Below are 24847 nucleotides of genomic sequence, written 5' to 3'. Positions count from 1 at the left end.
TTAAACAATCAGCATTCATAGTCCTTTTCCATCATTTGCTCAAAGATTTATGCCCATTAAAAAGGAGATAATTGCTTTTCCCGGCAAAGCCGGTTAGAGCCTCAGAAGAAACTCGCCGCCTCCATGGCTGCCAAGCTCCGCCCCCCTGCCATCGGCATTCTAGTCATCGTCTTTCCTGCTTCAACTCCCTGAGATCTTCTGTATACCAAGGTGTCCAGTTAGAAGTGGGTCGGAGAGGACGTTTGGGAGCGATCATGTCGATAGCCCTAGTTAGGTCTTGATTCCATCTATTGACCAGGGCTTCACAGGATCATCAACGATACCAGCCATAGAACCCTCTAAGGCTATCAGCCTTCGAGGACAGACCATCTTAATAGGTCTGCCATCCTTGCAGGAGTGGATAGTAGCCATGATACTAACCCTGACCAGAAAATAATCTGACCATGACAACACAGAGGTATTCATCACTTCCACCCACAGATCCATCTGTTCAGAGCTGAAAACAGCATCAAGGGTGTGACCTGCAGAATGTGTGGGTCCAGAGACCTGTTGGGATAGGCCCATGTTTGTCATGGATGCCATGAACTCCTGAGCTGCACCTGCCAAACTGGTCTCAAATGTGATTTTGAAGTCACCAAAAGCCTGGGCGACTCCAACACCAGCTCTGAGACCAGTTCCATGAGCTTGGCCAGGGAGTCTAATAGGCAGCGGGGTGGTCAGTACACTAACAGGACTCAGGTAAACACACTTGATGTGATTCAATTCCCGGACAGGAATTCTGGTCAGGTTGAGATTGTCTTTGTAGACCACAGCTACTCCGCCCCCCGCCCACTTCCCCTCACCTGCTCACTAACACAGTATCCAGCTGGGAGGGCCTGGGCCCATGTTGGGCCACTGTCATCTCCCAGCCAGGTCTCTGTGAAGCATGCCAGGTCAGCCTCCTCATCTATAAGGAGGTCATGGATAGTATTTGTTTTGTTTTTAACCGACCTGGCATTGCAAGGAGAGGGTCTGTGGTTGGCTTGGTTCGTTCTCCAAGTTCCCTGGGGTGGCAGGGCGACCGGAAGGTAAGGTGGGTGTTAAATATCTATCTCTCCTTCCCCTATAATGGCACATCGCCCTGCTATCGGCATATCTCCCTCTGCCCTGTACAACACATATTGCCACATATTTCCCATGCACATTATTTATTATTTATTTTATTTTATTTATTACATTTTTATACCGCCCAATAGCCGAAGCTCTCTGGGCGGTTCACAAAAATTAAAACCATCATAAAACAACCAACAAGTTAAAAATACAAATACAAAATACAATATAAAAAGCACAACCAGGATAAAACCACGCAGCAAAATTGATATAAGGTTAAAATACAGAGTTAAGACAGTATAATTTAAATTTAAGTTAAAATTAAGTGTTAAAATACTGAGTGAATAAAAAGGTCTTCAGCTGGCGACGAAAGCAGTACAGTGTAGGCGCCAGGCGGACCTCTCTGGGGAGCTCATTCCACAACCGGGGTGCCACAGCGGAGAAAGCCCTCCTCCTAGTAGCCACCTGCCTCACTTCCTTTGGCAGGGGCTCACAGAGAAGGGCCCCTGTAGATGATCTTAAGGTCCGGGTAGGTACATATGGGAGGAGGCGTTCCTTCAAATAACCTGGCCCCAAACCGTTTAGGGCTTTAAATGTCAATACCAGCACTTTGAATCGGGCCCGGACCTGGACTGGCAGCCAATGAAGTTGTAAAAGGACTGGCGTAATGTGATCTCGCCAGCCAGTCCCTGTTAGTAAACGGGCTGCCCTGTTTTGTACCAGCTGAAGCTTCCGGACCGTTTTCAAAGGCAGCCCCACGTATAACGCATTGCAGTAATCCAAATGAGAGGTTATCAGAGCATGGATAACTGTAGCTAGGCTATCACTGTCCAGATAAGGGCGCAGTTGGTATATCAGCCTAAGCTGATAAAAGGTGCTCTTTGCCACTGAGTTCACCTGTGCCTCAAGTGACAGTTCTGGATCGAAGAGCACCCCCAAACTACGGACCCGATCCTTTAGGGAGAGTGCAACCCCGTCCAGGACAGGGCAAACATCACCTCGCCGGACAAATGAACCACCTGCTAACAGTACCTCCGTCTTGTCTGGATTGAGTCTCAGTTTGTTAGCCCTCATCCAGTCCATTACCGTGCCCAGGCTGAATTGGGCTCCCAGCCACCGTTAGACCTCTCAGAGAGGCAAGGTGGAGGTGGCACTCTGGGCAAGCTGCTGTCATCCTTCTTCCAGGCACCTTCCCTCACAGTTCCTGGCAGCCCCACCTTAAGTACTTGGTGTTGCTGGTGGGCGGGGAAAGGAACAGTTCAGGCTCAGGCACAGAGTCCACTGGTGCAGCTGGACAGGCAGCTCTTCCCTGGTCACGCTTCCAGGCACCTCTTGGCAGCCCTGCCTTAAGTACTTGGTGTTGCTGGTGGGCAGGGACAGGAACAATTCAGGCTCAGGTGCAGAGTCCACTGGTGCAGCTGGACAGGCTGCATAGGGTTTGTTTACTAGGAAAACTAATTTGTGATTAGGAGAAGGTGGGCAGTTTATTTCTAGCTTATTTTATTTACAGTTACTTACTGTAAGTAACGGTAAATAGTTTACAGCCCTGGCTCCCTTGCAAGTGTGCCTGCTTATATGGATGGACCCAACTGCTGCTGCAGTGAATCTGATTGGAGGGCCTTCTTTGAAAAGCAAGGGGAGCTGCATGTGAACTACTGAAAGGGCATTAAGTAAGAGGAATGGAAAAGGCCATTTACTGATACCACTCAAGAAAACACTACTGCTCAGAAGGAACACCAACCTGATTTGACATGACAGTTCTTGTATATTTGTATATCTTATGTGTATTACCAAATAATATGTAAACGTATGCAGTATTTCTCCATACAAAATAGCCTTTTTTTTAAGTGCCAACCTGCTTATTAGGGTTGTGCATGGACCCCTGATTTGCTTCAGATCCCTATTCAGACCCTCTGAATCGAACCTGATTCCCTTCAGATAAATTGGGACCCAGTCCACCTCACCTCAGATCTGAATCCAAATCGAGATTCGGATGTCCAAATTATTGGATTTTTCATTTTCCCATAGACTTGCATTAGAAAAAATAAATGCCTATAACTTTTTTATTTTTCAACATAGAATGTGAAAGTTGGTGACCTTCCAGATGCCTTGGAGGTGCTCATGTGTGCCAAATTTTAGACACATCTATGTAGTGATTTTCCTGTAATCCACTGCGCAAAATGTGATTTTTCAGGCAAACCAGTCAAAGCAAAGTGCTATAACTTTCTCATTTTTCATGAGACAAACATTAAAATTGTTGACCTTACAGATGCCCTGGAGATGCTTATGTGTACCAAATTTCAGACACATCTGTGCAGTGAAATGTCTGTAATTCACTGCTAAAAATGCAATTTTTAAGGAAACAAAGCAGCCACTAAAAGCAAAGAGCAATTTGAGAAGGTGTATAATCAAGTTCACACTACCCCTTCCATAATCTCTCCTACTTGAGTTTTCTTTTGTGTGTTCTGAAGCTAGCACACAAAAGAAAAGGCCCTTCCCATTCAGACAAGAAACAGGGAAAATAGGCTGCCTGCAATACACACATTACCTGGCTGGGAGCATTATGCCTCAGAAATTGAGTCAAACCAGCCCTGCAAGGCTGGACCAGGCAGGTAATATTGGAGAAGTGTGTAGGTGCTCAGGCAGGCAGGCAGCAGGTAGCTATGCAGGCACAAGTAAGTGAGCCAAGGATTGTCTTGATTCAAAGCCAAAAACACAAACTAGCCCTGAAAGGCGGGACCAGGCAGGTAATATTGGAGAAGTGTGGAGGTGCTGATGAAAATGCAAATCTAAACTGTGAAAAGGCAGGAAACAGGAGAGGAGTGTAGATTAGTGGGCCTAGCTCCTGATTTGCAAACCATAATTTCCAAATAGCCAGCATTACTTCTGCAGTGGACTTCTAGCACCTTTTGATGTTAATTGTCCTCCTGATCTTTTATTTCCACAACTGGAGCCAGATCCTGATTTGTGGTTTGCAAACTATAGTGTCGCTTGGTACACACATTCTATTGGCTTGACCTTGCATGCTGACTTTTGTAATTGTTACAAATGGGCCTTGAGCATTTTCTTACTTTAACAGATCTCAAGATCCTAGGCCTGGTGTATTTCCTGTATCTCTTCCTGTTCTCTGGCCTGGAATACACACTGAGTTTTCTTGTTCATCAACACTTCCAGTTCAGCAGGTATAGTATTTATTTTGTGTGCAAAAAGAATGAGCATTAAAAAAAGGCATGAATACAAATACATAGTATAATTGTATTTATTCAACTTGTATTTCTTGTTGTATACAATATTAGATATCCCTTCCCTCCTGGGTAAAATAAACTCTGATTCAGAAAATATATCTAGTATAATTTTTGTTCTCCTAAGTGTAAACTCAGTTGGCAGCCCTCTCTTCTGTGAGTGGGGATCCCTACAGCCATCTTTTTTCCTTGCTATGCTCAAATAATGCCCTTCTGCTGAGGAACTATGTTTGGCAATTTATCCTCATAGAATCATAGAATAGTAGAGTTGGAAGGGGCCTATAAGGCCATCAAGTCCAACCCCCTGCTCAATGCAGGAATCCACCCTAAAGCATCCCTGACAGATGGTTGTCCAGCTGCCTCTTCAAGGCCTCTAGTGTGGGAGAGCCCACAGCCTCCCTAGGTAACTGGTTCCATTGTCTTTCCTGATGTCCAGCTGGAATCTGGCTTCCTGTAACTTGAGCCCATTATTCTGTGTCCTGTACTCTGGGATGATTGAGAAGAGATCCTGGCCCTCCTCTGTGTGACAACCTTTCAAATATTTGAAGAGAGCTATCATGTCTCCCCTCAATCTTCTCTTCTCCAGGCTAGACATGCGCAGTTGTTTCAGTCTCTCTTCATAGGGCTTTGTTTTTGGACCCCTGATCATCCTGGTTGCCCTCCTCTGAACATGCTCCAGCTTGTTTGCATCCTTCTTGAAGTGTGGTGCCCAGGACTGGATGCCCTAGAAACAAACAATGCTGAAAAGAAACACAACTGCATACAAAACAAATTATTTTTATACAACACAAATAAAAGTTCTTTGTAGGACTATTAAGTCACTTAGCTGGTTATATCACAAGTCTAGATTTTACACAATTAAATAGGTGAGTTCTTAATGAAACATGTAAATAAACGTGTTGTTTTTCATAAGAAACAGGCATCCGGTAATAATCCTGTTTCGTCATGCTAGACTTCCTCAGAGAAACAGTTTCATTTTGCCCCTGTTGAAGCAAAAGCCGTGGGAGTAGGGTTTGCAGACTCTAAATAGTAGTCCCACACTGTTTTTAGTTTTTAGTTAAAGTCTTCCAAAAAGAAGGGGGTTCTTAGTCACTGGCAAACAATCTAAATGCTTCAACAGTGGCATTTGAATTGTTTGCTGGTGACTAAGAACTGGTCTGCCCTCCATTTTTTTCCCATAGTCTAGAATGAGCAAGTTGTTCTAGATATTAAGCTGTCTATTGACCTTTCCAAGAGGGCAGGTTCTAGAATTGCATTCAGCCCCTAAATCAAATTGATACATTCTCAAACAAGAACAGGAAAAAAAGAAGACAAGGGATCAAGAACAACTATTAAAACAACAACAACAATCCAACAAGTAGAAAATGGCTGCATTAATCTTTATTCCCAAGGAATTTCAATATATGATCTTTTTCAAGGAGATAGATTCTTTTATTTTTTAAAATAAACCAGGTAAATTACTTGCTCTCTGTTCTGCAGATAATTATAATTATACATTTATTTCTAAAACATGCAGTAGGATCTAACAGGGACCTACTGCTGACAATAAGTGCCACTGGTGCTTCATAAGTGCTTCATAGCTGTTGCTAATTTAAGCAGACTGAGTTAGCTGGATGCATGAAGGATTTTTTAGCAGGTTCTTACCATGTTTGAAGAATAAATTTAAAGAGAGGGCAAACAATTTATTTGTTGCTTTATATAAATCTTTTCTCCTGAAAAGGATTGTATGTTGGAAATAAAGAATAAAAGCTCAAAATAAAAAGTACAATTGTATTTTTAATCTATTTGTTTTTAATGATTGTTTTAACTAAGTTTATTTTAATATTGGTTTTATTATTGTTGACTGACTTGTGTGCCATATTTATGGTGGAAATGCAGGATGTAAATCAAATAAACAAAAACCATACGACTATTTTTCTGCATTGGTCTAGTCTTGCTAATAGAGTCCTGTTTTAATTAGCGCAGTATCCAATAGTGCACCCCCTACCCGAACTGCTTTGGAACCTGATTAATCCAAACCTCCCCCGATCCGCTCTGGAACCTGATCCAGAGTGAAATCCGAAAGTCTGGATCAATATTTGGCCCCCATTTTGCTCCCCTTCCCCACTTACTTGCCTCCGCGGTGGACAGCAGAGACAGGTAAGTGAGGAAGGGGGGGACAAAATGGTGGCCGAATAAGCCCCCTCCCCCTTACCTGGCTCCGCCGTCCACCGCCACACGGACTGCTGCGCCGGCTCCAGGTAAGCCCCCCTCCCCACACACACTTACCCAGCGCTGTCACGGTCTGGGTGGCGGCTTCAACTGTGGCCCAGGCCTCAGGCCAGAAACAGGTCTGTTTCTGGCCTGAAGTCTGGGCCGCAGGTGAAGCCGCCGCCCAGACCACAAAGAAGCCAGGTAAGCCCCCCTCCCCTCTTCCCCCTTACCTGGCTCCACCACTGTCACTGCAAGGACTGTGGCGCCAGGTAAGCCCCTCTCCCTCCCCAATTACCTGGCTCCGTTGCGGTCTGGGTGGCGGTTTCAACTGCAGCCTGGGCCACAGTTGAAGCCACTGCCCGGACCGCAATGGAGCCAGGTAAGCCCCCCTCCCCCCTTCCCCACTTACCTGGCTCTGCCACTGTCGCGGCAGATTCGGACCGTTCTGAAGCTTTGTAGCAAGGTAAGTGGGGAGGGGAGCTTACTTGGCTTCCTCGTCCACCGTGGTCTGTGTGGCGACAGCGGCAGAGCCAGGTAAGTGGGCCGATCCGGACCTCCCCGATCCGCTCCAGAACCGGGCTTTGGAGGTCTGGATTGGCCCGCTCCACTTCGGATCCGGGGATCCGTAATGGAGCAGAGCACACCCTTAGTATCCAATTTGATATTACTACTAGCACAAATTATGTTGCACTAGTGTAAGTGACCACTAGCAGAATGTCAATAGCATTTCCTGGTGTGATGGGTTTTCTGCACAATGAAATTTATGCTAGTGGATCGTTAAATTGGGTACTGCCCTTAGTCTCCAATGGGTAAGACTCTGTGCACTGACTGTTTTAATTCAGGTGCTAGCTCAATTCTTTTTAAGGGTAGGCTGGAGATCATCATGATTTTTTTTTCTTTTCCCAGAAGTTTCAAGGCAGTTTGGCCAGACTCATCATACTATCTTCTTTAGTCAAATGGTTTTTGAATGTTTTTGTATTATTTCAAAAACTTTACCACAGGTGAGCACATGACCAAAAGAGAAGGGGAAAGTATACACACACTAAGGGAGAAATGCATCTTTCAAAACTCTTAAATATTTACCTTCTCCAGCTGAAGTGAACAAGGGATTGACTTTCTGCCTTTTTCCCCTTTTTTCCTTTTGTTTTTTTGGGGGTGCTTATTTTTTCTCAGTATGGAGCAAGGGAAGATGTTTTTCTTCATTGGAATTACAATGGCTGTGATCCAGGGAGGTTACACTCGCCAAATTAAGCCAGGAAATGAACTAAAGATTGTTAAAAGGGTAGGTTTCTTTTTAGCATTTACAAATGTATTATTTCCCCCTTTACATCACAGATACTTTAAGAATTTTCAGAACAAAATACTTTTCCTTCCATTTAACTCTTAATGTATCCTGTTGATTTCTCTACTTCTACTTATGGGGGAATAAAAATTTTGTATTGTGAGATAATACATTTTGACAGGGAAAATGCTCATGTTGGATTAATGTACAATGCACCATGATAGTGAAGCCTTCTTCATTCTATGCAGCTTGGGTGCAGAACTACATTATATGTATGCCTTATAAATAAGATTTGTAAGTTGCCAATAAGAGTGACGATAAAACTGACCAAGACATTGACAGAATGGAGAAAATAGTCAAAACATCACATTTGAATAGAACTCTGTGTGTGTGTGTGTATAGGGGGGAATCGAACAGGAGCACAGTGTCCCTGGCAACTGACAGTTGCTCCATCAGAGTAGTGGTATAGCACCGTGATTATTATTTTTTAAAGTCACATTACCGATTTTGCAAGGGGGATTTAAAGGATGGATCTAACACTGAGCCGGAGGTCTCCTTGTAATCCACATCTCCCTGAGTTGGCATCCCCTCTTTTTTCTAGAAAACTGCTTGCCACTAGAGGTCAGCAAAATCACTTGCGCCCACCTTAGCAGACGCTCACCCATCGCCACCAGCCCACGGCTCACCGGGCCATGTGAGCCTCTTCTGAGGCGCGACTTGGCCCGATGAGTACTCAGCAGCTGCCTATCCTGACTTTTGAAATTGCACACTTCCTCCTCTGTGTTAATGGTGGTGGGGGGAGTGCACATGCAGGGGGGAGTGTGCAATTTTGGCAGCCAGGGCAGGCAGCTGCTGAGTGCTTATGGGGGCCTCGTGAACCTTTGGACGTGGGTCTGTGCTCGCGCCAAATGCACCCAACTGGCTCCTATGATGTGGACGTGGGGGGAGGGTCCTCGGGGCTCTTGGACCCAGTCGGGCTCTTGCAGCAGCCTTACTTACCACTCCCACTTTTCTCTCCCCAAAAGCACTTCTCCCTTTAAATGTATTCAAGCCTTTGGGGCGGGGGGGTCACCAAAACTTCTCTTTACATGGAAACTGATGAGGTTTGTTTGTTGGAGTGATTGACAAGACACCCACAACCTTAAAACAGCCCCCAAGGATTCTGGATGGCTTGTCAATGACCCCGAAAACCACCCTTGCAAGATTCTCATTTATTGGAAAACTGTTGTGGTGGGATTTGAATTGGCAACCTGGTGCCTATGGGTGCTGCAACCACCATGGCTAATGAGCCAAAGTGGGCTGCAGTAATTGTGTGAACAAGGTCCTTATTTGGTTATTTTTTGGGGGGTAGGGGAATAACAATGACTTCCAGCTAAACTCCAGTGAACAAGAAACTACAATGTAGGAAATAGCTCCAAGACTTTAGCAACCTATTCTGTATTTCATCTTTGAGCAGTTCTGAGGACCTGGGTGTGTGGTTGTGGATATGTGTGTGTGTGTGTGTCAATGTTGGTTCATGGAGATGCCTAATGGGGCTGCAAATGGGTCTTAGCATATTCATAGGGCAGGGAAGCAAAAACAGTCTCATAACTGCTGCAATGAATATTCAAGGAGGGGGAATAAAAAAAGCAACAGCAAAAGCCAGTATTATTTATTCATTAATTCAGAATGGCTCTTTTTTCCTCAAGAGAAATTCTTTCAAATGAGCATGGCAAAAAACAAATGTAGTGCTGATTTATTTCTGAAGTAAAAGCAGTAGAAGACTTGTTCAAACGTATTTCAAAAGCAGCAAAAGTGAGGGGGCACGTAAGATGCAATGCCTACTCATGAGAGAAACTCGTGACCTTGAAAAGACTTGCCTCAGTTGATCTTTTTTGCGCAATGGACAGCTGTTCAAACAGGAAATTGTGGTTCCAAATGTGTATTTTTGTGTTGTTGTATCGGTCAGACCACCACTTCCAAACTCCTGCTTTGCACTTATGATCTTGATATTACTTGCCTCTTGAACATCCGAAATCCAGAGTGCAGTGAGCGGGGTGGACCAAACTCTACAGTTAGCTACATCTTTGAGCAGTTCTGAGGACCTGGGTGTGTGGTTGTGGATATGTGTGTGTGTGTGTGTCAATGTTGGTTCATGGAGATGCCTAATGGGGCTGCAAATGGGTCTTAGCATATTCATAGGGCAGGGAAGCCCTATGAATTAGGACCAAAAGATTGTGCAAGCTCTAATTTGCAGGTTTACTATGAAATATAATACTTGTTGCAGATGTAGCCCTTTTGTAGTTCTATCTTGTAACATTTTTTAAAAAATTGTTGACTTGATTTTGGACTAGTGCCTTTATATAAACCCCATAGACTGTATAAATTTGTTTATTCCCAATTGGCGTATCTTTCCAGTTTATCTGATTTGTAAAAGAATGGATGATGTACAAATGGAATTATTGGGGATGGTGCTGGAGCAAGGATTTTACACCATTTCTTCCACGTTTCTAATTCTTAGAGCTTTCCATCTGTAAAACCTAAAAAGTAATCCTCTGATACCTTCTTCTCTTGCTTCAAAATTATTTATTAGTTTTTGTATAGGTTGTTTGAGGTGGTATGTCTGGGATACCAAACACTCCATGTCTACTTTGTTTATATAAAGCATGTTTTGGTAAACATACTTTTTTATTTACATGAATGAAATTGGTCAGATGAGATTGCCAATTATTTAGATATTTTATCAATAGAAAAATAGGTCAAGTTCTAAGCAAATATACGATTTGGAGTAGAATTGTCATTTTTACTGTGGCAATCCTCCCTAGACATGGCAGCTTTCATTTTCCCCATGATTTGAGATGGCTCGCAATACTGTTGGAAATAGCTTTGAAATTGTATTTTATTATTTGTGAAAGAGTTTTCGGTAAACAGATATCCAGGTATTTTATTGTTTTATCATCAGGTGATATTTCAGATATTTTTTTCAATTTCGTTTTTCACTTTTTATAAATTTGATTTCTCCATTTATTTATTTATTTATTTATTACATTTCTATACCGCCCAATAGCCGGAGCTCTCTTGGCGGTTCACTTTTTATTTGTGAGACCTGATTTGTTGCCATAATTTATTATCATATCTAAGATTTTATTTAGATCTTGTATAGGATCTGACAGGGTTAATGCTATGTTATATGAATGTAAATGAGTTACCAATTTTTCTTCTCATATCTCCATTCCTCGTTGCTAAAGGTTCTAGTGATATTACAAAATGGAGGGGAGATAGTGAACCGCCCAGAGAGCTTCAGCTATTGGGCGGTATAAAAATGTAATAAATAAATAAATGAATAAAGGACACCCTGTTTTGTGCCCCTATGGATTAGTATTAGAACAAAATCCATATCATTTGTTCTTATTATAGTGTAGTTGGGCCTATTCAATTTATCTCCTAATCCCATGATCTCACCTAATTCATAAATAAATCTCCATTCTAAATTGTAAAAGGCTTTACTTGATGTTTCTGAAATTTTGGAAGGTTTCTTGCATACCTTTGAAACTGGCTGTTTAATGAATTGGGCACAGACCAAATTTTGTGGTTTGTGCACACTACAACTTTCTGAACTCTAATCACACACTCACAGTGACTTGCTCATGTTTCATGAAGTAAGGAGTACAGCAAGGATGGCCTCTATGCACATCACCAGCAGCCATTTTGAAGATGGCAGTAGAATATTTAGGTTTGTGACACAAGTACAAAGAACATACATGAAAGCTATATGTAAGCAACAAAGAGCATGGGTAAAGCGAGAAGATCTAAAAGATCATGGGGTATTGAAAGCCACTGAGAGGTCCAAGAGAATCAACAGGGTCACACTTCCCTCTTGAGTTAGCACCAATCTTCTTATCTATTGCTGTAAGCAAAATAATTATGAAGCTTTCGCCACTGAGACCAATCAGTTCACCATCGAGGTTGACTCCACCGTCAATACTGATGCCAAATGATCACAATGGATGGGATGCTTTGCCAGATACCTTTTGCTCTTGCCACTCTGTGCTCTTGGGAATGGACTGATATGACCAAGGCATGAGGCCATGTTCACCTGCTCATGACTGGGAGAGGTACACAAACTGGTCTCTTCTACCTGGGCATTCATATCAATATGATGATTGACATTATTCAAGGGATCAAGAGGGCTATTACGATCATACCAGATATCAAATCAAATCTTTATTGTTACGATCAACAGACCATCAGACATATAAACAGGCAGTTTTACAGTAAAACCATAAATATACATTTAATTAAACCATAGAATCATAGAATCATAGAATAGCAGAGTTGGAAGGGGCCTACAAGGCCATCGAGTCCAACCCCCTGCTCAATGCAGGAATCCACCCTAAAGCATCCCTGACAGATGCTTGTCCAGCTGCCTCTTGAAGGCCTCTAGTGTGGGAGAGCCCACAACCTCCCTAGGTAGCTGATTCCATTGTCGCACTGCTCTAACAGTCAGGAAGTTTTTCCTGATGTCCAGCCGGAATCTGGCTTCCTTTAACTTGAGACCATTATTCCGTGTCCTGCACTCTGGGAGGATCGAGAAGAGATCCTGGCCCTCCTCTGTGTGACAACCTTTTAAGTATTTGAAGAGTGCTATCATGTCTCCCCTCAATCTTCTCTTCTCCAGGCTAAACATGCCCAGTTCTTTCAGTCTCTCTTCATAGGGCTTTGTTTCTAGACCTCTGATCATCCTGGTTGCCCTCTTCTGAACACGCTCCAGCTTGTCTGCGTCCTTCTTGAATTGTGGAGCCCAGAACTGGACGCAATACTCTAGATGAGGCCTAACCAGGGCCGAATAGAGAGGAACCAGTACCTCACGTGATTTGGAAGCTATACTTCTATTAATGCAGCCCAAAATAGCATTTGCCTTTCTTGCAGCCATATCGCACTGTTGGCTCATATTCAGCTTGTGATCTACAACAATTCCAAGATCTTTCTCGTTTGTAGTATTGCTGAGCCAAGTGTCCCCCATCTTGTAACTGTGCATTTGGTTTTTATTCCCTAAATGTAGAACTTGGCATTTATCCCTATTAAATTTCATTCTGTTGTTTTCAGCCCAGCACTCCAGCCTATCAAGATCACTTTGAAGTTTGTTTCTGTCTTCCAGGGTATTAGCTATCCCACCCAATTTGGTGTCATCTGCAAATTTGATCAGCGTTCCCTGCACCTCCTTGTCCAAATCATTAATAAAAATGTTGAAGAGCACTGGGCCCAGGACTGAGCCCTGCGGCACCCCACTCGTTGCCTCTCCCCAGTTTGAGAAGGTTCCATTGATAAGTACTCTTTGAGTCCGATTCTGTAGCCAACTGTGGATCCACCTAATAGTTGTTCCATCTAGCCCACTTTTAGCTAGTTTGTTAATCAGAATGTCATGTGGTACTTTGTCAAAAGCTTTGCTGAAGTCAAGATATATGACGTCCACAGCATTCCCACAGTCCACAAGGGAGGTTATCCTATCAAAAAATGAGATCAAATTAGTCTGACAGGATTTGTTCCTGACAAACCCATGTTGGCTTCTAGTAATCACTGCATTGATTTCAAGGTGTTTACAGATTGACTTCTTTATAATCTGCTCCAGAATTTTCCCAGGGATGGATGTCAGACTGACTGGTCTGTAGTTCCCAGGTTCCTCCTTTTTGCCCTTTTTGAAAATAGGGACAACGTTAGCCCTCCTCCAGTCATCCGGCACCTCACCCGTCTTCCATGATTTTGCAAAGATAATAGACAAAGGTTCTGAGAGTTCTTCCGCTAGCTCCTTCATTACTCTTGGATGCAGTTCATCGGGCCCTGGAGTTTTGAACTCATTCAAGGAAATTAGGTGTTCTTTGACCATTTGTTTATCAATCTCAAACTGCATAGAGTTAGGTTAAAAAGAAAAAGGTCTCATTGTTGGTCTGATCTGGATAACCAGATTAAGACATTTCGCCACGTGCTCGGTAATTGTTTTGTTATAGCCTTGAAGCAGGATAGAATTCAGGTCCTTTATAGTACGGCCCAGGTAGCACTGAATAATGGGGAATAAAAGATAATTTCTGGCTTCTTGATTGAATCTGCAATAAAATAATACATGGAGTCTCCACTTCCATATTGTTACAGGGACAACATCTTTTTGTAAGTGGAGTTTTATTAAATCTACCCTCCTTTACCCTAGAAGGAAGGGCATTAACCCTTGCCAGGGTAAAGGCTCTCCTATATTTGGGAATAGTCAGCCAGGACAGGTAGGGTGCCGTCCCACCACTAGGAGGGCCTGGTACTCCCATGGACTTCATACCAGATATCTTAGGGCAACCTCCCCTTACTATCAACTAGCTCCTACTGTGACCATTTCTCATCCTCCAGCAGAGTCAGCATTCTTGCAACCATCACCTGTCCCACGATGTTCCTTCTCAAGGACGACAAGTGTCCCCGGTGATTGTTTCTCTATGTTCTTCCTTGGATCATCTGCTTCCACCTCATGAAGTTCCTAAGACTCACCAAAATGTCACTGGGCATGAGAGGGCAAATTCCCCTCAATCTGTGTGAGACTACCTTTTGGACACTATTTCCATGTCATCTATCCCACCATCTATTTCATCTCCTGAAGCATTTGGCCCAGGAGGGTGCCTCTCAATCTGAAGATTCCTACCAATTTAAAAACCAGGTTTTAAGAATGGCTAGTCACTCGACATCGACACACAACAGCCAACTGAGCTCATTCAAGTCCCAGTGTTTGATGCTAGGTACACTGAGGCTATGGCTCCAAGTAGTGATACCTTTCTTACCAATTTTATTCCAGACTGTCAAGCAGTCATAGAAAGCCCTGGATTCAATGACTCGTACTTCCAAGTGCCTTGAGTTACCTTATAGGGTTCGAGAGAATGAAACCTGATTCCTGTTCACTCATCCATGACCTAACAATATTATCATGGAATCATCACAGGGGAAATCTCAAAAAATACATGCCTCCCCAGCAAACAAGGGATGTTGCCACCTGGATCTTCTGAGCAGAATAATCTATTCCTCAGTGGCTTTAGGGCTGAGAGTGGCAAATTATCAAGCCACCAGTTGTTCCTTTGGGGGTGGAAATTGGCTCCCTCTGTGACCACCTGTCTTCTCATTATGTGGCCAAAGTACTTCAGTTTTGCCTTTAATACCATTCCCTCAAGTGAGCAGTCTGGCTTTATTTCCTGGAGTATGGACTGGTTTGATCTTCTTGCAGTCCAAGGCACTCTCAGGATTTTCCTCCAACAGTTTAAAAGCATCTATCTTCCTTCGCTCAGCTTTCCTTACGGTCCAGCTCTCGCAGCCATATGTTACTACGGGGAATACCATTGCTTTAACTATGCGGACCTTTGTTGTCAGTGTGGTGTCTCTGCTCTTAACTATTTTATCAAGATTTGTCATTGCTCTCCTTCCAAGAAGTAAATGTCTTCTGATTTCCTGGCTGCAGTCAGCGTCTGCAGTAATCTTTGTGCCCAGAAATACAAAGTCTGTCACTGCCTCCACGTTTTCTCCCTCTATTTGCCAGTTATCAATCAAGCTGGTTGCCATAATCTTGGTTTTTTGGAGGTTTAACTGCAACCCAGCTTTTGCACTTTCTTCTTTCACCTTTGTCATAAGGCTCCTCAGCTCCTCCTCACTTTCAGCCATCAATGTGGTGTCATCTGCATATCTGAGATGGTTAATGTTTCTTCCTGCAATTTTAACTCCAGCCTTGGATTCGTCAAGCCCAGCACATCGCATGATGTGTTCTGCATACAAGTTGAATAGGTAAGGTGAGAGTATACAACCTTGCCGTACTCCTTTCCCAATCTTAAACCAGTCCGTTGTTCCGTGGTCTGTTCCTACCGTTGCTACTTGTTCGTTATACAGATTCCTCAGGAGGCAGACAAGATGACTTGGTATCCCCATACCACCAAGAACTTGCCACAGTTTGTTATGATCCACACTCAAAGGCTTTAGAATAGTCAATAAAACAGAAATAGATGTTTTTCTGGAAGTCCCTGGCTTTCTCCATTATCCAGCGGATATTGGCAATTTGGTCTCTAGTTCCTCTGCCTCTTCTAAATCCAGCTTGTACATCTGGCAATTCTAGCTCCATGAATTGCTGGAGTCTACCTTGCAGGATCTTGAGCATTACCTTGCTGGCATGTGAAATAAGTGTCACTGTCCGATAGTTTGAACATTCTTTAATGTTTCCCTTTTTTGGTATGGGGATATAAGTTGATTTTTTCCAGTCTGATGCCCATTCTTGTGTTTTCCAAATTTGCTGGCATATGGCATGCATCACCTTGACAGCATCATCTTGTAATATTTTAAACAGTTCAGCTGGGATACCGTCGTCTCCTGCTGCCTTGTTATTCGCAATGCTTCTTAAGGCCCATTCAACCTCACTCTTCAGGATGTCTGGCTCTAACTCACTGACTGAGTTAGTCTGAGCTATCCCCGATATTATTATCCTTCCTATACAGACCTTCCGTATATTCTTGCCACCTTTTCTTGATCTCTTCTGTTTCTGTTAGGTTCTTGCCATCTTTGTTTTTGATCATACCCATTTTTGCCTGGAATTTACCTCCGATGTTTCTAATTTTCTGGAAGAGGTCTCTTGTCCTTCCTATTCTATTGTCTTCTTCCACTTCCGCACATTGCTTGTTTAAAAATAATTCCTTATCTCTTCTGGCTAACCTCTGGAATTTTGTACTTAATTGGGCATATCTCCCCCTATCACTGTTGCCTTTTGCTTTCCTTCTTTCTTGGGCTACTTCCAGTGTCTCAGCAGACAGCCATCTTGCCTTCTTGGTTTTCTTTTTCTTTGGGATGTTTTTTGTTGCCACCTCTTGGACAATGTTGCAAACTTCTGTCCATAGTTCTTCCGGGACCCTATCTACTAAATCTAGTCCCTTAAATCTATTCTTCACTTCCACTGCATATTCATTAGGAATATTAGTGAGCTCATATCTAACTGATCTGTGGGTCTTCCCTATTCTCTTTAGTTTGATTCTAAATTGTGCAATAAGAAGTTTATGATCTGAACTACAGTCAGCTCCAGGTCTTGTTTTTACTGTCTGTATAGATATCCGCCACCTTTGGCTGCAAAGGATGTAGTCAATCTGATTTCGGTGTTGGCCATCTGGTGAGGTCCATGTATAAAGCTGTCTTTTTGGTTGTTGGAAGAGAGTGTTTGTTATGCACAGTGAGTTGTCCTGGCAGAATTCTATCAGCCTATGTCCCGCTTCATTTTGTTCTCCTAGACCATGCTTACCTGTAATTCCAGATGTCATTTGACTGCCCACCTTAGCGTTCCAGTCTCCTGTAACGAAAATAACATCTCTTTTTGGTGTATTATCCAGTAGGTGCTGCAGATCTTCATAGAACTGATCTACTTCTGCTTCTTCAGCATCTGTGGTTGGGGCATATATTTGGATCACTGTGATGTTAAATGGCTTAACCTGAATTCGAATTGAGATCATTCTATCATTTTTTGGATTGTATCCAAGCACTGCTTTAGCCACTTTATTATTAATTATGAAGGCTACTCCATTTCTTCTGTGATCCTCTTGTCCACAGTAGTAGATCTGGTGGTGATCTGATGTGAAGTGGCCCATTCCAGTCCATTTCAATTCACTGACACCCAATATATCTATATTTAATCTTGACATCTCGCCAATAACCACATCCAATTTGCCCTGGCTGTCCAGTAATCTCAATTGAAGACTGAAGTGGGGGCGAAGCAGAGGCTTTGAGTCCCCTCATTCAATCACTTTTCTTCCCCTCTTTGGTTTGCTGCTATCCCAATTTTTGAGGAATTGGGCTCAGCTTACATGGTTCCACTTATTAATTCATCATAGCTACTCCATTGAGTTCAAAACTCTTCATCCTGTTGGTACCATGAAGATATCTCGACCATCATTTCCTACATGTGGAAATGAAATCATTTCTTCATTGAGTGTGTTTCACATTGAGTGTGAAATCATTCCTTGATTGACTGTGTTTGTCTTTCACAAATGGCCAACGGGTTCTTTTCCCGGTATTTCCTGGTACCAAAGACAGACAGGAGACTTTGACTGACATTGGATCTCAGGGGCCTCAACAAATTCATAAAAACATGCAAGTCTCATATGATCACACTGTCCAACATCTTGCCTCTTCTCCATTGAGGGGTCTGATTTGTGGAAATTAATTTGAAAGATGCCTATTTCCATATCAGCATACATCATTTGTACCACCATTTATTCAGAATCAGAATCAACATGGAGAGCTTGTAGTTCAGAGTTCTTCTGTTTGGATTACCAACAGCGCCAAGAGTATTCACAAAATGTACATTTCAGAGCTCAATTCAAGGTGCCGGATTTAACCTATAATGCCTTACACGGCTTGGGACCACAATACCTGACAGAATGCCTCTCCCAATATGAACCTACCTGTACACTGCGATCAACATCTAAGGTCCTTCTCCAGGTGCCTACTCTGAGGGAAGCTCAGAGGATGGCAATGAGGGAGAGGGCCCTTATAGTGGTGGCCCCCCAATTTTGGAACTATCTCCCCGATAAAGGAATAACATTGTTATCTTTTCGGTGCCAGGTTAAGACTTTTGTCCCAGGCATTTAACAACGTATGCTGAGTATTTGTTTGCTAAAGGACTCAAACTTTCATCACTCTGGGTGTAACTAGCAGAAATTTCTGTACACCATATACCAGTACAGGGCACTTCATTTTTCTCACCCCCTCTTGTCTTTCAGTTTCTGAGAGTGTAAAGAACCTTGCTACTGCATTGAAATCCCTGATCCCACAATGGAATTTATCAGTGGTTTTAAAAGCACTGACTGGGAAGCCATTTGAACCTCTAGCCATGGCTGATTTTTACCTAGTATATTGGAAAGTGGCTTCCTTGGTTGCTATTACTATGGCTTGCAGGGCTAGTGAATTGTGTGCCCTCAGAATTGACCCACCCTATACAATGTTCCATAGGGATGAGGTGTTTTCGCAGCTCAGTGTGGGTTCCTTGCGTAAGGTGGTCTCTTTTTTTATATATACAACAATACAATGTAAAACAATACCACATAATACATAATAATACAAAGTAAACAATTTGTTAAACATATATTCTAACTTAATTCTCTTTAAAATAGAATCATAGAATAGCAGAGTTGGAAGGGGCCTACAAGGCCATCGAGTCCAACCCCCTGCTCAATGCAGGAATCCACCCTAAAGCATCCCTGACAGATGGTTGTCCAGCTGCCTCTTGAATGCCTCTAGTGTTAGAATTAGAAAATAGGAATTTAAAAGAAGTACAGAAGAATTTGATTTACATGAAAAGAGAGTATTTTGAGAATAGTAATAAAAATTCAAAGGTATTAGCGAGGATCACACAAAAGGAAAAGTCAAAGAATTTGATATTAAATATAAATTAGGAAAGCCATGCAATATTATGAAAGGGAAAATAAAGATTTTTCAAGAATTTTACCAAGAACTATATAAAGAAAAGGACACACTGAAGACAAAGATGGAGAGATATATAGATAAACATATAAAGAAGGGTCTGATAGGGGAAGATAAAGATTTAATGGAAAGATATATTTCTCAAAGTGAAATAGAAGAAGCTATAGATAAATTGAAAGGGGGTAAATCCCCCGGTATAGATGGACTGGGATCGGAGTATTACAAAATGTTTAAAAAACTATTAGTACTGAAATTAATGAAACTGTATAATGGGATAATAGAAGGAGATAAGATACCACCATCATGGGAACAATCACTAATCATATTAATTCCAAAGCTGGATAAGGACTTAACAGTCCCAGACTCTTACAGACCTATCTCATTAATAAATCAGGATGCCAAAATTTTATCAGCTATAATGGCAAGGTGGAGGAACACATTTATAGGTAACTATATTGGGGAGGATCAGTGTGGTTTTATAGTGGGAAGACAAATGCACAATTTAGTTGGAAGAGCCTTAAATATAGTACAGGAGATAAAAAAGACAAAGATAAAAGCAGGAATAATAGCTTTGGATATATTTAAAGCGTTTGATTGTGTGAGTTGGCTAGCACTAAAGATGATCATAGAAAAGATGGGATTTGGAGATAGATTCAAAGGCTTAATTGGACAATTATACTCACAAAATTCAGCTTCAGTAGTGATAAATGATGGATTTACAGAAAAGATACAACTGGCCTGAGGAACAAGACAAAGATGCCCACTCTCACCGGTCTTATTTGTATTGGTCATAGAACTATTGGTGAACGTGATAAGAGATGATAACAACATAGAGGGAGTAGGATGCATCAAAAAAATAAAAATGTTTGCAGATGATACTGTATGAACATTTAAGAATCCATTGGAGAAAATGGAAAGAATAAAATATCATCTCAGGGAGTTTGAGGAAGTGGCTGGATTAAGAATAAATTGGACAAAATCAGAGATGATGTTATTTAATTATAATAAAAAAGAAGGGAAAGATCGGGAAAGTAAAAAGAAGAATATGAACATTAAAGAAATAATTAAATATTTGGGAATCAAACTTACAAAAAAAATTAGAGGATTTAGAAAAGGAAAATTTAAATAATTTGAAAAAAGTTATGGGTAAAATAGAAAAATAGAAAAGGCTAAATTTATCTTGGTTTGGAAGAATAGCTTTAGTAAAAATGAGGATTTTACCAAAGGTAATTTTTTTTATTTAGAATGTTACCAATAAGAATATCTGAAAAAGAATTAAAAAGTTGGCAAAATATTTTAAATAATTTTTGCAATGGTGATAGGAAAGCAAGAATAAATTTTAAAAAGTTGATATACAATGCAAAAAAAAGGAGGGTTAGGACTCCCAAATTTAAAACTATATTATGTAGCTAATAGGTTGAGAAATGTAGTAGAAAACATGATAGGATTAGGAGATTTAAGTTGGTTGGAGAATAGAAAGGGAGAAGATAAAGAGTGGAAACTAGAAAATATATTTTTCAGAGAATATACAAAAAATGGGGGGAAGAAATAGAGAACCCCCTTTTAAAAAATCACTGGGAAATATGGCATCTATACAAAAAGGACTTACTTCCAAGTATTTCCCCAATAACACCAGTGATAATGTTGCGGAATTTTCCAGGAAACTTAAAAGATAAGTTGGGAAAAACTTTAATAGAGAGGAATGTAATGAAGCTAAAAGATTGGCTAGGAAAGATGAATACTCGAGAAGAATTAGTGGAGAGACTAAAGGAGAAAAATTTATCATGGTTAAATTATTTTCAATTAGAACAATGGACAAACTTTTATTGCTAACTCCTTTTATTGTTAACTTCCCTCCCCTTCTCCCCCAATTCCCCTCCCTTCCCCCTCCCCCCTCTTCTGCTCCACCCTTTGTTTCTCCGTAGGTGAACCACCCTGGTCATGGCTATTCAACCTTCGGGGGGGGAGATAAAACCCACAGTCCCGATGCAGTAAGCCCTCCAGCTCAGTAACCATTCTTCTTATCTCCTTCCCTTTCCCTCCCTCCAATTTTTATTAACTCTTTTTTACTCCCTACTTGAACCAGGACGTTCTTCCTCTTCTCCTTCTGGCTGGGTTGGCATCTTATCTTCTATGCCTAACTCTCTCAGCTTAACGATTCCCTGTTCCAGCGATGTTATTCTATGTTGTCTTCCTTCACGCATAAATCTCAGGAACACCGGATATCCCCATGAATAAGCAATCCCCTCCCTCTTAAGCTTTGCTATTATTGGTCTGACGCTTCTCCTCCATTCGATGGTTTGTGGACACAAATCATTGTAGATTTGAACTGGTTTTCTTGGTACTTCAGTGTTATTTGCCTGATTCTCTTCATAAGCTGCTCCTTTTTATAATAGTTGGCAAATCTAACCAGGATATCATGAGGCATCACTCTAGCTCTTCCTCCAGCCACCAAATGTATTCTCTCAACATCTTGCAGTGCCAGATATAAGTCTGCAGCCAGCTCCTTAAACCATCCCAAAATGCTCATTCTCAGAAACTCACCCTGCACTTCGGGGAAATTTCTTAAGTGCAGATTTGGCCTTCTGGATTGATCTTCCAGGCGAATCAGTCTCAGTTCATGTTGATCAAAGCTTATATTCAGTTGGTTTAACTGTTGTTGATTCGTATCCACCTGCTTCATTAATTGTTGAACTTCTGACTTTGTTTGTTCCAATTCCTTCTTAAGCTCCAACATTGATTTATTAACTCCCTCCAGCACAGTTTTGACGATCTTATCATTGGCTTTCTGATTATTTTCCTCCATTTTCCGGAGTAGAACCTCATTATTTTTTTCTATCATATCTGCCAGCTTAGTCAGCATATCATCCTGCGCTGCTTTTGGCCCTGTGCCATTCATCTTGCCTGAACGATTGCTTCCAGACTTCTCCGCCATTTTATCACCTTCTCCGTTATCTTGTATCTTTGTTACTGGATCATCCTGTGTGGTTCCTTCATTTACTAATCTGGCCACTGATTTATCAGAGGGGTGTGCTTTGGTTCTGGTCCAAAGTGGTTTTCCCTTTTCTTTTCTTTTTTCTTATTTTTGGCATTTAGGATTCAACACTTCAGTTTAGTCGCTTGCTCTTCCCTTTCGCTGCCCCCTCCTCCTCCTCCTACAACTCCAATTATTTATTTCCAGAGCGAGTTAATTAGTATCCTCTCTGTGTTTCGCTTTCAGATAAGGATATAATGTTCTTTCACTTAAACTGCTTGCGTCTCATCAAAGTTGTTTTTAATGCCTTCTGTGTGTTTTCCCTTCTCCGGCAAAACCGAAAGTAAGCTGCAAGCATCTTCTAGGCTGCTCTGAGAGGTATTTTTTACATGTTTCAACTTCACGGAGGATTCATAATACTGCTAATGAAGTTTACTCACTTTATTGTGCCAATCATGTGGAGATAAATGCGTTTCTAGGCTTCAGACATCCGGGGCTAAGAAGAACTTTACTGCATCATTGAACTGCTAGGTTTCGCCCCCGCCTAAGGTGGTCTCTGACCTCCATCTGAACCAAGACATCTTGCCATCATTCTTCCCAAATCTGTCATCCTTCTTACAATGTCTCTGCACTCATTGCATAGGCATAGAGCACTTTTATAACTCCAGGACTGAACCCTTTTGGAAGGCACAGAGGTTCTTCATTTGTTATGGGGGCTCTAAAAAGAGTGGCACTAATAAACTCTTGGAAGTTTGCAGGATTGGGACCAAATTTCATATGCAGGCTCCCCTAGTGGGAAAGCATCTGATCCACCTTCAAAGCCCTGCACAATTACACCCAGGGAAAATCCTAGGTGCACAAATAAACCTTTGGGAAATAATAATAATAAAATAATAATAATAATAATATATTTCTTACCTGCCTCTCCACTTGGATCAAGGCAGGGAACAACCACAAATATAAAACACATTAAAACTGATTAAAAACAGCATACATGATTAAAACATCCTTAAAATATCCTTTAAAAATTCTAAAATTCCACTGGATAGGCCTGCCGGAATAGATCAGTCTTTATTGCTTTTTTAAATGCTAAAAGACTGTCAAGTTGACGAATCTCCTCCAGCAGGCCATTCTACAGTCTCGGAGCAGCAGAAGAGAAGGTCCTCTGGGCAATAGTTGTCAGCCTAGTTTTTGCTGACTGAAGTAGATTCTTCCCAGAGGACCAGAGTGTGTGGGGCGGATTGTATGGAGAAGGCGATCCCGCAGGTAGCCTGGACCCAAACCATGTAAAGCTTTAAAGGTGATAACCAACACTTTATACTTTGCCCTGAAACTAATTGGCAGCCATTGAAGAGATTTTAAAACTGGTGTAATGTGGTCACCCCTAGGTGTACTGGCTGGCATATTTTGGACTAATTGAAGTTTCCGGACTAGGGACAAAGTTAGCCCTATGTAGAGTACATTGCAGAAGTTGAATGAGCTTGATATTGAATGAACTTATCATGTGCCTGGTCCCATACAAGGGTTTAGAATGGGGCCAGGCATTATTCAGTTTCTATGTGCTTCCACTAAATAATTTCTCCTTTGTATGGCTTGGCAGTAAGAAGAGTTGCAACAGAGGCTTATTAAGGACAAAATAATGGTTTATTCTAAAAATGTGTCAGATCTGAGAAGGCAATTTACCAAGGCAAGAATGTTGGCATGAAACCAGAATTTATAATATTACATATGTATTCCAGCAATCCTCTGTATTAATTATCAAGATCAAATAAAATAATAATAATATCCCTTCTTCAGCTTAATCACTTAATTAAGTGAAATAAATCTAAAACCAAACAGGTCTCTGTCTCTGACGCTGTGACCTGAGAGGTGCATCAGAGAGCATTTTCAGCTAGCCTTCATATGGTTTCTATTGTGCTCTCTCACGATCTGCATGAGGGAGGGTTTTCCAGAGGGTGGGTGCTGCTACAGAGAAGACCCGCCATTGAGGTTCTTCATGATGATATTCTATTTGTGTTGGTGAACATGAATGTCGTCTGGGTAAAGAAAGGCGGTCTGCTAGGTATCCTGGTCCCAAGTTGTTTAGAGCTTTATAGGATAATAGCATAACCTTGTACGTGGCTCAGTAGCTAACAGGCAGCCAGTGCAGTTCTTTTAACACTGGTTTTATGTGGGCAGAGCTAGGAGTCTCAGTGAGCACCCTAGCTGCTGCATTCTGCACAAGCTGCACCTTCCAAACCCCACATAAAGAACATTATAGTCTAATCATGAGGTTACCATTGCATGAATTACTGTGGCTAGGCTATCCCTGTCCAGGAACATCCGTAGCTGGCATCTCAACCGAAGTTGATAATGGGCGCTTTGGGCCACTGATGCCATCTGGTTCTCCAGTGACAAAGATGGGTCCAGGAGGGAGTGGAACTCCATCCAGAAAGCCTGCAAGGATGGTGCATGGCGGACCTTTGATGGAAGTTTGTTCTAGAGGTTTGGGGTCACCGCAGAGAAGGCCTTCTCCTGTGTGGACACCCACCTAATTGCTCTCAGAGGTGGGCAAGTGTAATTTTCATTAAAAGTATAGTTTTTCTTTCAGTCCTTGAGAAGTTGTTTCCTCCTGAATAT

The 24847-nt window shown here is 41.9% G+C and overlaps 1 protein-coding gene across 1 annotated transcript in view; it reads left to right on the top strand.

The window, feature by feature from the left end:
* The window catches only part of MFSD10 (major facilitator superfamily domain containing 10), a 96164-nt gene that overhangs the window by 44492 nt on the left and 26825 nt on the right, over window positions 1-24847 (top strand). Inside the window, exons 7-8 of the mRNA XM_063135892.1 lie at window positions 4169-4271; window positions 7698-7806. Coding sequence (XP_062991962.1) covers window positions 4169-4271; window positions 7698-7806 — 212 coding nt within the window. The remainder of the gene's footprint in view (window positions 1-4168; window positions 4272-7697; window positions 7807-24847) is intronic.

The sequence above is a fragment of the Elgaria multicarinata genome, chromosome 10 (assembly GCF_023053635.1).
Source record: "Elgaria multicarinata webbii isolate HBS135686 ecotype San Diego chromosome 10, rElgMul1.1.pri, whole genome shotgun sequence".
Taxonomy (NCBI): Eukaryota; Metazoa; Chordata; class Lepidosauria; order Squamata; family Anguidae; genus Elgaria; species Elgaria multicarinata.
Note: the sequence above shows the minus strand (reverse complement) of the source record. Positions and strands in the feature narration are given on the sequence as shown.